At 44.3% G+C, this 15,997-nt stretch overlaps 1 protein-coding gene across 1 annotated transcript in view; it reads left to right on the forward strand.

The window, feature by feature from the left end:
• Positions 1–15,407, forward strand: part of PCID2 (PCI domain containing 2) — a 37,536-nt gene extending 22,129 nt beyond the window's left edge. Inside the window, exons 12-15 of the mRNA XM_040425186.1 lie at positions 6,272–6,345; positions 6,877–7,002; positions 9,452–9,575; positions 14,932–15,407. Coding sequence (XP_040281120.1) covers positions 6,272–6,345; positions 6,877–7,002; positions 9,452–9,575; positions 14,932–15,021 — 414 coding nt within the window. The 3' untranslated portion in view covers positions 15,022–15,407. The remainder of the gene's footprint in view (positions 1–6,271; positions 6,346–6,876; positions 7,003–9,451; positions 9,576–14,931) is intronic.
• Positions 15,408–15,997: the final 590 nt, after the last annotated feature.

Below are 15,997 nucleotides of genomic sequence, written 5' to 3' on the forward strand. Positions count from 1 at the left end.
GGGAGTACTCCTCTGCTCTCCTCCCCGGCCCCCCCAGGTGTTAACATTTGGGTTCGGGCCTATTCTATTCTGGGATAAGGCTACACCTGCACCCTCTCTTCTCTGGAACTCCCTCACTGGCTCTTAGCTCAGGCTCTATGCCAGGGATTCCGTCTTTGGATCTTTCCCAGCCAGCTCCAGCCAGTCCTCCTCTCCCTTACTGAGGTTGCTGATGTCCCAGTGCCTGTCCAACAGCCCCTCTTGCAGAGGATTGCACGTTGGACACTAGTATGTTGAAGGAAGGCGGCTCTCTCCCACATTCTCTGAGGCTCCAGCACCTGATTTGGATGGGGGAGCAAGGCGTGCAGGCATCAGTGCTTAATTTAGTCATCATCTTTGCTTTGGTCCTAATCCTTCTCCCAAAAGGCAGGCTATCAGTGGTCGAAATGGGCGTGCTCTTTAGCTTCTCTCCAGCCATGACACCCTCTTGTCTTCTTCGGGTGTGGTGAAGTTTTTGTGCCTTCTCCTTTTTTCTCCACCTCCTCTACTCCGTGGATCAGCTGGACATTCCTCTGCCTCGCCTAGGGGACAAGATCTACAACAGACCAGGTAAGATCTACCCTAATTGGCACGCTACCCCTTCCTACTGGGTCCAATACCTCTGCTTCTTTCCTCTCCCATGCCTTGTCTTCTAGCCATATCTGACTAGCCTATTGAATATTTGTACCCCAGTCATTAGCTTCATTCCTATACAGTGGTGAAGTATTTGCGCTGTCCCTAGCACTATATGTGACAGGTTTACATAGTTCTGAGACTCACCAGAGATCCTCATTACCCCCCTCAACGGGCAGAATAAGTTCATTATCACTAAGTGCCAAATCAGACAAAACCTATCCTGTACTAGACATCAGCCTTATCTCCCCTTCAGAGGCCAAAAACTCTGTATGTAACAAGCCTCAGCAATAGATGGAATAATTGTGTTCTGGGCAACCGCACCGCTCTTCTCTAAGTGGAGTGATTGTACTGTTGCTGGATTTCCCAGCCTTTTCCGTTCCTTCCTGCACCATGCAGTAACGTCCTATACAGTTTAATCATGCACCAGGTAGCTGCATTACCACCCTCAATGGACGTAGTAATTGCGCTTTTGGGTGCTGTCATACTTGGTATGTCTTTTTACTTCAGGAGATTGAATACTTGTCTGTCGTCTGCTGAGATGCTGGACAGCTTATGCAGTTTTGATGTGCTCCAGTCAGATGCATTACTCCCTTTAAGGGTGGAGTAACCTGCTCGATTCTGGTTTTACTGGGAACTTACATGGCTCCCGTCAGTTAGGCAGTATTGCACACTAGACGTTGTATATGGCAGCCCTACATAGTTCTCTCGTGTACCAGGCAGCCACATTACTTCCTGGTGGAATGGCAGCCCTACATAGTTCTGTCATGTACCAGGCAGCCCTACATAGTTCTGTCATTTACCAGGCAGCCCTACATAGTTCTGTCATGTACCAGGCAGCCCTACATAGTTCTGTCATGTACCAGGCAGCCCTACATAGTTCTGTCATGTACCAGGCAGCCCTACATAGTTCTGTCATGTACCAGGCAGCCCTACATAGTTCTGTCATGTACCAGGCAGCCCTACATAGTTCTGTCATGTACCAGGCAGCCCTACATAGTTCTGTCATGTACCAGGCAGCCCTACATAGTTCTGTCATGTACCAGGCAGCCCCACATAGTTCTGTCATGTACCAGGCAGCCCTACATAGTTCTGTCATGTACCAGGCAGCCCTACATAGTTCTGTCATGTACCAGGCAGCCCCACATAGTTCTGTCATGTACCAGGCAGCCCCACATAGTTCTGTCATGTACCAGGCAGCCCCACATAGTTCTGTCATGTACCAGGCAGCCCTACATAGTTCTGTCATGTACCAGGCAGCCCTACATAGTTCTGTCATGTACCAGGCAGCCCTACATAGTTCTGTCATGTACCAGGCAGCCCTACATAGTTCTGTCATGTACCAGGCAGCCCTACATAGTTCTGTCATGTACCAGGCAGCCCTACATAGTTCTGTCATGTACCAGGCAGCCCTACATAGTTCTGTCATGTACCAGGCAGCCCTACATAGTTCTGTCATGTACCAGGCAGCCCTACATAGTTCTGTCATGTACCAGGCAGCCCTACATAGTTCTGTCATGTACCAGGCAGCCCTACATAGTTCTGTCATGTACCAGGCAGCCCTACATAGTTCTGTCATGTACCAGGCAGCCCTACATAGTATCTGATGTAACTGTACAGTTCGGGTGTGCTTCACAGACTTTTCATTTTTCTCTCTCTTCATTAGGTGGAATTCTTGTATTGCCTCTATAGTATGTTATCCCTGGGGCCTACACAGTCCTTACATGTATCAGATAACAGTATTTCCCCCTTCATGGGAGGGCCTATAGCTTGTCAGTGTATGTGACGATTCCACACATCCTTTGTACTGGTCAAGGGTATTTTGTTTCACTCAGTATTGGTCTAGTTGAGCAGTTTTTAGAGGCCTTGTCTGTCCAGCATATGCACTTCCCATTTGCATCTGGCAGCGTCATTACCGCCCCCCACCCCCCTTCCACACGCAGAGGTGATTTCCAGTCTTAGTACTGTATTGGCTTTAGGACTACCACTGACCGCTTTCTCTGTCCTGATGTAGCTATTGTTTTGACCCTTTGGCTCAATATGTGTACCCAATTGAGTCTACGTACGTCTATCCTTCCAAGACTTTCGTCGGTCTGTCTGCCTGATTCCCATGTACGAGGTTACACCTTGCAACAGTTGCGTTTCATGGCACTAAATGTGTTTTTCGCAGTCCCCTCACCATGGGCTCCCCAGAAATTTTTTCATCGCTCAGAATTCTGTATTCTTTTCACTATTGAAATCCCCCCCTGGCAGGGATGTCTCCCTTTTGCCTGGGTCACATGCTTAACAGTACTTTCTGGGACCTCAGTACCATGTTTTTTTTGTTTTTTCTTCTATTACCACCAGAATGTCTTGGACCGTTCAGATCCAGGCATGGGTTAGCTCCCATCTCGTTCCTATTCCAGGTCCATATCTTTTGTGAAGTTCAGATCTAGGCACGGGTTAGCTCCGATCTTACAGGAATAGGGGTTTAACAAGTCTGAGTTTTCTAGACTTCTGGTCGCCAATTGGGCCATGGTTTGTTTTTTCTCCATTAAACTCAAGGTAGCAGTGTTATCCCTGACATAACTGTCAAGAAGCACCAGAACCTTTCAGCAGTCTCTCTTTTGTATGTTTGCTGCAACCTACAGTACTCTCTCTAGCTCCACTGTCCTCACGTGCCGTGGTCATGTAAATTTTCTGGTTGAGCCAAATGGGATAACCATCCCTCTTTTTCTTCTTCTAATGTTCCCTTCTTCTCGCCGCCCAGTGTGATTCATTCATTCATCTCACAGCCCACCAGCGTGCACTTTGTTCAGCGATCCAATGGAGCCACAGATGGAGGCGCTATCAGCAGTGCTTTCATCTGTGGGGCCCCACTTGGTTAGGCTACTTTCACACTTGCGGCAGAGTGTTTCAGCAAGCAGTTCTGTCGGCGGAACTGCCTGCAGGATCCGGCAAAACATATGCCAACTGATGGCATTTGTAAGACTGATCAGGATCCTGATGAGTCTGAAAAATGCCTGATCAGTCAGAAAAATGTATTGGAATGCCAGATCCACCTTTCCGGTGTCATCCGGAAAAATGCATCCAGCATTTTTTATTTTTTTTCACCTTGCGCAGACTGGAAAGGACGGATCCGGCATTCCGGTATTTTGAATGCCAGATCAGGCACTAATACACTCCTATGGATCCGGCATTCCGCAAGTGTTCAGTTTTTTTGGCCGGAGATAAAACCGTAGCATGCCGCGGTATTATCTCCTTCCTGAAAAGTAAAAAAGACTGAACTAAAGACATCCTGATGCATCCTGAACGGCATGCTCTCCATTCAGAATGCATTAGGATAAAACTGATCAGTTCTTTTCCGGTATAGAGCCCCTAGGACGGAACTCAATGCCGGAAAAGAAAAACGCAAGTGTGAAAGTTTAGTGTTCCCTTAAAAGAAGACTCGGGTTGCATACAGGATTTATTCTCTGTGGGGTTCCCGCAGGATGCCCTTTCCTTTCGTGCTTCTCTTCGTTCTCATGCTCCTCTTTCTAGTAGACAGAAGATATTTTGTTTCTATTCCAGGTCTATATCTTTTCTCAGGTTCATGACAACAGTTTCCCCCAATGGAGGGTGGATTCTTTCCCACAGCCTAGACGGTCTGGGTCTTTTTGCAGTCATTCCATTTCTCTTGGAGTCTGTACTGAAGTTTTTTCTCATGTTTTCACCTGTTTGTTTTGTCTTTTCCATTTGAAAGGTGCCTGTAGGGGGTAGTTTGTTAGGCTTTCATTTATCCCAGAGTACTGTATGTTCTCAGTTCTGCTCTCTCACTGCCCAGACCTCTTGGTTTTTCAACCTTCTACAGCAGGTCTGAGTCCTCTTCCATGAGAGGCCACTATCGGTACTTTTTTATGGGTTCTTCCTCTCTGGAGTCTGCAGACGTATATCAGTTGCTGGGTTCTGCATCCAGCTTTACCGGTTGTACTATAGGTTGTTTGTCCCTCCACCCCACAGTATCCTGTGTCCTCTCCAATGACCTGCACAAAAAATTTTTGGGGGATTTTTGTACTCTCCTGCAAAATGCTTTTCTTGCTACGTTTTTTTTTTTTTGGGGGGGGGGGGGCAGCTTCCACCCAGCTTTTGGGCATTTTTAGGATGGGTCCAACAGCTTCTTGTTTTGACCCATTTGGAGTATATGGTTTATCTTTTGTTACCTTCTCCTGGCTGCTCCTAATGTAGGGTACAAATTGATTAGCTCAGTCTCTGCAGGAGGGTATAGCCGAAGAGCTAACACTTATTCTTCATTAAAGTGTTTCCTCTTAGTGGCAGTAGCTATACCCAAGGTCTTCTGTGTCCCCCAATGAACATAACAAGAAAAGGATTTTACAGGTGACTACAAAAATCAATTTTTTTTCTGTTATGCTTAAACTGGTTGCCACCTATGTATTGATGTGCTGACAGACTTCCTTTAACCCCAGCTGGCACACACCGGGTAAACCTACATATGACAAGGAAAACTTACAGGCAGTCACAACTCTGCCTGGGCACAGGTGTATCTATTGTCTACCATCTGAAATTGCCATAAATGGGATATCCATCTTCGTGTAGATATCCTTCTTCAGTGTGGTTACTACTTGACAACTGTCTACAGTACAAGGAGCATCCACTAATTCATTAGCTTCAAAGCATAATGAGATCTTGCATTTTGCCATTTCTGATTACCCTGGGTTAAGATAATTTAGTAAGTTTACCTGTAGCCCTAAAGAAAATCACACAATGAGTTATGCTACATTACAAACTTGGTCTGCTACACAGTCTTTGCCCTGCTACATCTTCATATGCCTACTTCAGGGCGGTCCTACAAATTATTGGCTCAGGGGGGCCGAATATAAATTCACACCACACTTTCCAGATTTTTATTTATTAAAAATTTTGAAAACCATGTACCGCCACCACAGCATGATTCCAGCCCCACCATGCTTTACTGTTAGGGGTGTTTTTTGCCAGGTGAAGAGCAGTGGCTTGTTTTCTCCAGACACGACTCTTAGAATTGAGGCCAAAAAGTTCAATCTTGTTTTCGTCAGGACAGGACCGGAAACTCGGGACAGGCTTTCATGTGTTTATACCGTGCCTTGAAAAAGCATTCTTACCCCTTGAACTTTTCCAAATCTTTTCCCATTACAACCCAACACAAAGTAGCAAGTATGTGTGAAGTGAGAAGAAAATAATACATGGTTTTCAAAAATTTTTATAAATAAAAATCTAGAAAGTGTGGCGTACATTTGTATTCTGCCCCCATAAGTCAGTACTTTTGTAGGACTACCTTTCACTGCAGTATGAGCTGCAAGTCTTTTAGGGTAAAGGCTTTTTGAGGCTGAAATTTGTGCCCATTCAATCTCAATCAAATTGGATGGAGAGCTCCTGTGAGCAGCAAGTCTTGCCACAGATTTCTAATGGGATTTAGTCTAGACTTTGACTGGGCCATCCTAACACAAGAATATGCTTTTACGTTTGTGGGTGTAACTTGAAAAAAAATGTAGAAAAGTTCAAGGGGTACGAATACTTTTTCAAGGCACTGTGCAATCGTTTCCAAATGTATTGTTTGCTCTGCGTTACTCAATACAAAATATGTAACTGATTTTCATCTAACCCTTAGGGTCACATGCCAACCATACAGCTCCTGAGAAAATACAACCTAATGCAGTTTTCAGAAGTGACAAAAGCAGTCCGGTATGTGCCATCAGTGGTGGTAAAATAATTTGTAATATTCTGATAGACCTTTGGAGGCCAGTAGATCTTAAAGGGGTTCTCTCGGCTTTTCATATTGATAACCTATGCTCAGGATAGGTCATCAATATCAGATCAGCGGGGACCTGACACCACAGCTGGGAGCGATGGGAGGCCTCCAGAGCTAAATTTCAAGTGTCATAGCAAAGGGTCTAAATACTTATGTCCATGTGAAATTAGTTTTTTCTTTTTAATAAGTTATCAAACAAAAATTAAATTCTGATTTTACTTGAATTTTCTTTATTTTAAGACCAGGCCGCAACATAAAATGTGAAAAAAGACTTTCTGAATGCAGTGTATGTACATGTGATATTACCAATGTAGATAATACCTGTAATATTACCAGTAGGGTACCTGATTTCTCAGAAATATGCTGATTTGCTTTGACTTGTATACTTCTTACTAGGCAGCAGTTTTTATTATGCGAGTTAAGTCACAAGAATCCTTATTTGAATGTTATATTTGTGTTTTCAGTGAAGGCAATCTTTTACTGTTAAATGAGGCTTTAACCAAACATGAAACTTTTTTCATCCGTTGTGGCATCTTCCTGATCCTGGAGAAACTGAAGATAATCACACACAGGAATCTTTTTAAGAAAGTGTAAGTTCACTCTGCCAGCACTGAAATCTGTGTCATTGTGGAAGTCTGTGCAGTATCATGAACCTCACCTCCATAGCTTCAGAGCTTAAGTTGTACTTTTTGTCCCATAAGCCATCATTTGCTTATTTTTAAAATTACCAGTGTTTGGTTTTATGTTTAAATCTTGCATTATTAGAAAACAGGAACATGAGTTTGGAGACTATTATCTTCAACACTGTTGATAAAAGAACACAATATATTGCTTTTTCCTGCAGTTAAAAGGGTATACTCATCTCTTTCAACATATCAAACTAGGTATAAAAACTTTGTTTTATTTAAAGGGGTTTTCCAAGACTTAAATACTGATGAAGTATCCTCTGTATACGTTATCGGTATCTGATCGAAGGGGGTCTAACACCCGGGACCCCTGCCAATCAGCTGTTTTGAGAAGGCACCAACACTCCTATGAGCGCAGTGGCCTTATCCGTGCTCACCAAGCACAGCGTCTGACACTGTATAGTGGCTGTGCTCGTTATCTCAGCTCTGCCCCATTTACTTATGTGGGCCTGAGCTGTGCCTAGGCCATGTGACTGATGAACTTGACCAAGGGAAAGCTGTGGGAAGGCCGCGGCACTACTGTGAGCGTTGCTGCCTTTTTAAACAGTTGATCAGCGGGGGTCCCAGGATAGGTCATCACTATTTAAGTCTTGGAAAACCCCTTTAACCACCTAACTGTTTTGCCCAAGCTCAGCTCGGGCTGTGGGAAAAGTACCTAACTGTTCTGCAAGAGCTGGGCTTGGGCAGAAGGGGGCTGCTTTAGCTGCTGATATGTTCTGGCATTCCAGGCTTTCATACAAGACCAAAATGACAGCATTAGCCCAGGATAAACAAGAGATATCACTGTTAGAAATCGAGTCAGGAATAATTGTGGTAAAACCTGCTTTTACTTTCAGCTGCATTCCGATTTCTAAACAGTGATATCTTCCCATGAAGTGAAGATATTACTGTCATTCTGAAATTGAAAGCTTGGAATGCCAACTTTCAAACAATACAAAGCCCACATCAAAGCCGACAGCTGGTACCAAACCTGAGAAATGAGCAGCTAAAGCAGTCACCCCCTCCCCCCCTCCCTGTCAGTCTGGAGGAGGATGGGGAGCAGTTGCAGAGCTGACAGCCTGCAGGAGGAAAGGAAAAATAGTAATAAAAAAAATATAGAAATGTGGCATTATCATCATTGTACTGACCCACGTAAGGCTACTTTCACACTAGCGTTCAGAGCGGATCCGTCTGATGTTTCATCAGACGGATCCGCTCCTATAATGCAGACGTTTGCATCCGTTCAGAACGGATCCGTCTGCATTATAACTTAGAAAAATTTCTAAGTGTGAAAGTAGCCTGAACGGATCCGTTCAGACTTTACATTGAAAGTCAATGGGGGACGGATCCGTTTGAAGATTGAGCCATATGGTGTCATCTTCAAGCGGATCCGTCCCCATTGACTTCCATTGTAAGTCTGGACGGATCCGCTCGCCTCCGCACGGCCAGGCGGACACCCGAACGCTGCAAGAAGCGTTCAGGTGTCCGCTCACTGAGCGGAGCGGAGGCTGAGCGCTGGCAGGCGGATGCATTCTCAGTGGATCCGCCTCCACTGAGAATGCATTAGGGCTGGACGGATGCGTTCGGGGCCGCTTGTGAGCCCCTTCAAACGGAGCTCACGAGCGGACACCCGAACGCTAGTGTGAAAGTAGCCTAATAAAGTTATGTTATTTTTACCACACAGTGAACGCCATAAATAAATTCCACAAAATAATGTTAAAATTGCTGTTTTTTATCTCTCCCCCTAAAAATAAAATAATAAGTTATTTACTACACTATAAATACCCCAAAATGGTTTCTAAAAAAACCTACAACTGATCCTGCAAAATGAAAAAAAAAAGAATTTAGAAGAAAAAATGTTATTTTATGACTGCTAGATCACAAAGGGGAAAATATTACTGGTCCTTAAGGCTAAAATTAATTATGTCACTAATGGGTTAAAAATGCAATCGTGTCCCATGAGTTGTGCGCCAACAAGATTTACTGCAGGCACATATATTAAAAATCTACAATAAAAAGTAAATGCACAGCATTATCAATCTATGATAATGCCGTGCACTTCTGTATTCCAGACTGCACAAACCCTCTCTCACAAGGAGCGTGACTCCCGCAAGGGACACGCTCGTGTAAAAGAGCCCTTATAGCGGGGATCAGCAACCTATGGCACTCCAGCTGCTGTAAAACTACAACTCCCAGCATGCACACTTGTTGTTGCTGTTCTTGTAACTCCCATAGAAGTGAAAAGTGGATTCTGGGAGTTGTAGTTTCAGAACAGCTAGAGTCCCGGAGGTTGCTGATCCCTGCCTTAGAGTATGTTAGTGTCTTACCTGGGTTTTGTTTTTCTTGTATTTTTTATTTGTTACCTCTTCTGCAGATATTTGTTACTCCGGACACATCAACTTTCTCTGGATGCATTTCTGGTTGCTCTGCGATTTATGCAAGTGGAAGATGTGGATATTGATGAAGTGAATTGTATCCTATCTAATCTGATCTACATGGTAAACTAATAATTTATATTTCCTTATATACCATGTACTTCGTTTTCAAAGGAAAGTTTGATCACTTGTACTAAATGACTTTTTGAACATGTTTATACCGTCTTCTCTCACAGGTTGCATGTTTACAGTGAGAAAAGGGATTTCAGGCCAAGAAAAATAATTTGTTTGAAATTCCTCCTCATCCTAACTGGGTATTCCCATGGATATCATAGAGGGGGCCTGTAGAAAGGCTCTCACTCTGGGGGACTCAGCAGAACAATGTATTACACAGGTGCCCTGCCATTTCATTGAGTGCAGTGTAATAGAATAGTATGTGGCAACACATAGCTGTTATATTGCAATCCACTGATCACCAGGGCGCGCTGACTTTTAAAGGGGTTCTCCAGGATTTTAATATTGATGACCTGTCCTCAGGATAGATCATCAATTTCAATTCGGCAGGGGTCCGACACCCGGCAGCCCCGCCAATCAGCTGTATTAGGAGACAGCGCGCACGTGCCGTCTGCCTTCTCTCTTCCTGTTTGCTGCGCCTTTGCCATAGACAGCAGCGGTGAGCAGGAAGAGAGAAGGGAGACGACAAGTGCACATACAGCTGATCGGCAAGGGTGCCAGATGTCTGAGGATCGGTCATCAATATTAAAAGCCTGGAGAAGCCCTTTAAGGTGCACTAGTCAACTGCCTGCACTGATCTCCTTGTTTTTGAGATCAAAATTAACTTTTCCCCAAAAAAGAGTACCATCTGTATTTTTACTGTGATGTGCAGTCTGATCTAAACAGGAGTTACACAGTGCGGCGATGCTAATATATTTTCCACATAGGAGTTGATGCAAGAAAGGAGGCAGGCATGGAATCTATAGAACTCTTCTGTAGGAGGCTGTAAAGACTAACCTGCTTACATGGAAATGAGCTCCCAGCCTGGACATAGTCATAGCTGGCAACCCTGATCTCCATGCCCTATGTTGCAGTGTGAATACACCATGTAACTCTGTTTTAGATTACTGCACAATCTTAAAGGGGTTGTCTCACTTCAGCAAATGGCATTCATCATTTAGACAAAGTTAAAGGAGTTGTCCAAGTTATTTTTTTTGTTCTTTGTATGTTTCTAACTAAACAAATGTAAGGGATTTACACTTCACTTGCTTCATCTACAGTGGCCCTGTTCTTCTTAGCTGAGGGTCACATGGCCTGTGATGTCAGCTTCTTTCCCTGCTCTGATGACGTTCCGTGCACGAGCAGGTCTGCCTCTGTGTACGGAACCTCACTGTAAGGCCTCATGCACACGACCGTTTTTTTTGTGGTCCGCAAAACGGATTTCCGTTGTTCCGTGATTTGTGACCGTTTTTTCTTCCGTGGGTCTTCCTTGATTTTTGGAGGATCCACGGACATGAAAAGTGGAGAAAAAAAAATAAGTCAAGTTTGCATTGAAAATGATAGGAAAAACGGACACGGATCACGGACGCAGATGACTATCTTGTGTGCATCCGTGATTTTTCACGGACCCATTGACTTGAATGGGTCCGTGAACCGTTGTCCGTGAAAAAAATAGGACAGGTCCTATTTTTTTCACGGACTGGGAAAACGGATCACGGACGCGGAAGCCAAATGGTGCATTTTCCGATTTTTCCACGGACCCATTGAAAGTCAATGGGTCCGCGGAAAAAAAACGGAACAACGGCCACGGATGCACAAAACGGTCGTGTGCATTAGGCCTAAAGGCTGTGCTGGTTGGAACAACAAGCCACGTCCCCTGCACTGCCCCATCTGCTGGCTTAGCTGTCTGCCCTGTGTCTCCCCTCCCACTCGATTCTTCAGCAAAGTTTAACCCCTTCTATCATCAGCAGCACAGACTCAGGGCTGGAGCAACTGTAGGGTTTCCTCTTCTCCAGACACTTAAAGGGAATCTGTCACCTAGTTTTACCCTATAGAGCTGCTGACATGCACGGATAGATATCCGCTAGCATGTCCGCAATATACCTGTCCCATAGCTCTGTGTGGTTTTATTTCGTTTAAAAAATGATTTTATAGATATGTAAATTAGCCAAGTAAGGTGCCCAAGGTGTGGTTACTTACGGTTAAGGAGCCCAGCCACGCCCCCTTTGAAGGAGCCCAGTACTGCCTGCATCCAGGAATCTCCTCCTTGCTCACAAAGTTACAGTGCCGTAATCTCGTGATGCACGAGTTAGCACATGCGCAGTTCGTTCACTGAGGCTGATTCCAGCAAAGGGAACGAACACTTTGCGGGCACTGTGCATCCGCTAGCTCACACATCGCAAGATTACGGCACTGTAAAGAAAACCACATAGAGCTATGGGACAGGTATATTGCGGACATACTAGCGGAGATCTATCCGTGCATGTCTGCAGCTCTATAGGGTAAAACTAGGTTACAGATTCCCTTTAAGAGACAAATGCTATGCACAGGATCCTCCCTCCTCACCCCTGCAAACACAGAGCTGACAAAGACTGGAGGAGTGCTCTTACCTATGAGGAAGTGTGTGCAGAGCATTGGACAAGAAGAGGTAGGGGGAAAATCCAATGCCATTGTACTGTACAGTCGTGGCCAAAAGTTTTGAGAATTACATAAATATTGGAAATTGGAAAAGTTGCTGCTTAAGTTTTTATAATAGCAATTTGCATATACTCCAGAATGTTATGAAGAGTGATCAGATGAATTGCATAGTCCTTCTTTGCCATGAAAATTAACTTAATCCCAAAAAAAACTTTCCACTGCATTTTATTGCTGTCATTAAAGGACCTGCTGAGATCATTTCAGTAATCGTCTTGTTAACTCAGGTGAGAATGTTGACGAGCACAAGACTGGAGATCATTATGTCAGGCTGATTGGGTTAAAATGGCAGACTTGACATGTTAAAAGGAGGGTGATGCTTGAAATCATTGTTCTTCCATTGTTAACCATGGTGACCTGCAAAGAAACGCGTGCAGCCATCATTGCATTGCATAAAAATGGCTTCACAGGCAAGGATATTGTGGCTACTAAGATTGCACCTCAATCAACAATTTATAGGATCATCAAGAACTTCAAGGAAAGAGGTTCAATTCTTGTTAAGAAGGCTTCAGGGCGTCCAAGAAAGTCCAGCAAGCGCCAGGATCGTCTCCTAAAGAGGATTCAGCTGCGGAATCGGAGTGCCACCAGTGCAGAGCTTGCTCAGGAATGGCAGCAGGCAGGTGTGAGCGCATCTGCACGCACAGTGAGGCGAAGACTTTTGGAAGATGGCCTGGTGTCAAGAACGGCAGCAAAGAAGCCACTTCTCTCCAAAAAAAACATCAGGGACAGATTGATCTTCTGCAGAAAGTATGGTGAATGGACTGCTGAGGACTGGGGCAAAGTCATTTTCTCCGATGAAGCCTCTTTCCGATTGTTTGAGGCATCTGGAAAAAGGCTTGTCCAGAGAAGAAAAGGTGAGCGTTACCATCAGTCCTGTGTCATGCCAACAGTAAAGCATCCTGATACCATTCATGTGTGGGGTTGCTTCTCATCCAAGGGAGTGGGCTCACTCACAATTTTGCCCAAAAACACAGCCATGAATAAAGAATGGTACCAAAACACCCTCCAACAGCAACTTCTTCCAACAATCCAACAACAGTTTGGTGAAGAACAATGCATTTTCCAGCACGATGGAGCACCGTGCCATAAGGAAAAAGTGATAACTAAGTGGCTCGGGGACCAAAACGTTGACATTTTGGGTCCATGGCCTGGAAACTCCCCAGATCTTAATCCCATTGAGAACTTGTGGTCAATCCTCAAGAGGCGGGTGGACAAACAAAAACCCACTAATTCTGACAAACTCCAAGAAGTGATTATGAAAGAATGGGTTGCTATCAGTCAGGAATTGGCCCAGAAGTTGATTGAGAGCATGCCCAGTCGAATTGCAGAGGTCCTGAAAAAGAAGGGCCAACACTGCAAATACTGACTCTTTGCATAAATGTCATGTAATTGTCGATAAAAGCCTTTGAAACGTATGAAGTGCGTGTAATTATATTTCACTACATCACAGAAACAACTGAAACAAAGATCTAAAAGCAGTTTAGCAGCAAACTTTGTGAAAACTAATATTTGTGTCATTCTCAAAACTTTGGGCCACGACTGTCCAGCTGGGACTTGTAGTCCCACACATACATGAGTATCCCAGTAGTCAAACTACAAGCAGGGCATCAATTGTATTCACTCCTTATGCAGAGCAGGGGGGGGGGGGGGCAGAGGCATCCTTTCCCACAAATATTCACAAGGAACACCTCAGAGATTGTTATTACACGCCCCACTGCTCTGCAACTATGTCGACAAAGGGCCAGAGCAGAACTAGGGAAATGAGGAAATATAATTGGGGTCATTTACTAACCAGAAATACGCCTATATTAGGGGTATTTCTGGTACAAATTGTGGTGCAAAGAATGGGACAGGCCGGTCTCATTTACCATTTTCTAGGCGTAGAAAATGGTCTAAATGTAAGACAGCTAGGAAGCTGTTTCACATTTAGATGCGGCGTTGGATCCGCCAAAGTTATGTAGAGGCTGGTGCCTCTACATAACTCCGGCGGATCAACTGCCAGCTATAGGCAATATAAAGACCGGTGCCTAAAACACTGGTCTTAATAAGTTGTACCTAAAAGTTGCTTAACTTATGTATATGTTGCAGATCATCAGATTTACAGTGCTTTTTTTTTTCCATAAAGCCTCATTCACACATCAGTGTTTTGGTCAGTGATTTCCATCAGTGATTATGAGCCAAAACCAGGATTGGAGCCTCCACAGACATGAGGTATAAGGGAATGATCTGCTCCTGTTCTGTGTTTAGACCCACTCCTGGTTTTGGCCCATACTCACTGATGGAAATCACTGACCAAAACACTGAAGTCTGAATGAGGCATAACGTGGACAACCCCTTTTATACAAGGCACTTACTAATGTATTGTGATTGTCCATGTTTCTTCCTTTGCTGGCTTGATTCATTTTTCCATCACGTTATACACTTCTCGTTTCCAGGGGCTGCAACCACTACTGCAGCGCAGATACAAGGTAGCCGGTGCTTTTTCCTATATTGAGCAAGCACGAGCACCACTGATAGATTGCAGGGTGGTCTGTAACCACTGGAAACAAGCAGTGTATAATGTGATGGAAAAATGAGTCCAGCCAGCAAAGGAGGCAATATGGATAATAACAATACATTAGTAAGTGCCTTGTATTTACTTTCTCTACATGATAAATGCCATCTGCTGAAGTGAGACGACCTTTTTAATTTAGCATTGACAGGTAATTTGAAATAGTTAGCTTTTCCTTTTTTTTCCTTAAAGTTCTCACACCTAATTTTTCAGTATGTGACCTGTGCTATTATCTTCTAGGGGCACATTAAAGGCTACATCTCTCATCAGCATCAAAAGCTTGTGGTCAGCAGGCAAAATCCTTTTCCTCCGCTGTCCACAATCAGTTAACAGCAGTCACACGGAAGATGATGAATGGTCAGCAGTACACATGACTCAGGCGCTGATTTCTCTTGTTTCTTTCTTCATTTTTTTTAGCAAATTACAGATTTTAATATCATGAATTTGTACAAGTAACTTTCTGTTGTTCATGAGTTTTGCTCCAAATGTATAGTGTCCAATAAAGCAGTCTTTTTTGTATTACTGTCTTGAGATTCTTTTCTCACCATTGATACCCCTAACAATCTGTAGAAAAATGGGGACCGCAGAACTATGTAAAACAAGGTGGCCCTTAAAGGGTCGTCCCATTACAACTTATACCCGATTCAAAGGATAGCGATAAGTGTCTGATCAGCAGGGTTCCAACCCCTGCCAACGGGGGCCCATGTTTTCCAGTTTGAATGGAGCGGCAGACAAGCATGCTTGTCAGCAGCTCTATTCAGCTCTATGGTACTGCCTGAGATAGCTGAGTACAAGTGATTGACTATCTCATGCATGCGTGATCGGCGGGGGCCCTTGCAGTCAGACCTATGCCGATCAGACACATTCTTTATACTGTATATAGAGCATAAGTTATAATGGGACAACCCCATTGCGATTTAACTTCTCTGCACAACACTACTAGTGATCTGGGGCTGTACAGGAACTGCAAGATGGCCCCATTGTCTTGAGCTTGCCAAGTTCTGGTATGCCATCGCCTAATATGGTGAGAACAGGGCTACAGTAGAAAAAGCTAACTGCACGTGAATACATTCGCAGCCTTGACAGTCAGTAATGTGCATTTTATAAAACTGACGTTTTCTAGAGCCATCTTATTAAAGGGGTTGTTCTAAGTATGAAAGGTCTAAAGAACTGATCTGTGGGGGACCCCAACCTATCCTGAGAACGAGGGGCTCATGTTCCTGTCCTGATGGGGCGGCACAGCACATGCTAGTCTTCTCTATGGGACTGCCAAAGATTAGCGAGTACAGTCCTCAGCTATTTATGG

The sequence above is a fragment of the Bufo bufo genome, chromosome 3 (assembly GCF_905171765.1).
Source record: "Bufo bufo chromosome 3, aBufBuf1.1, whole genome shotgun sequence".
NCBI classification, from domain to species: Eukaryota; Metazoa; Chordata; class Amphibia; order Anura; family Bufonidae; genus Bufo; species Bufo bufo.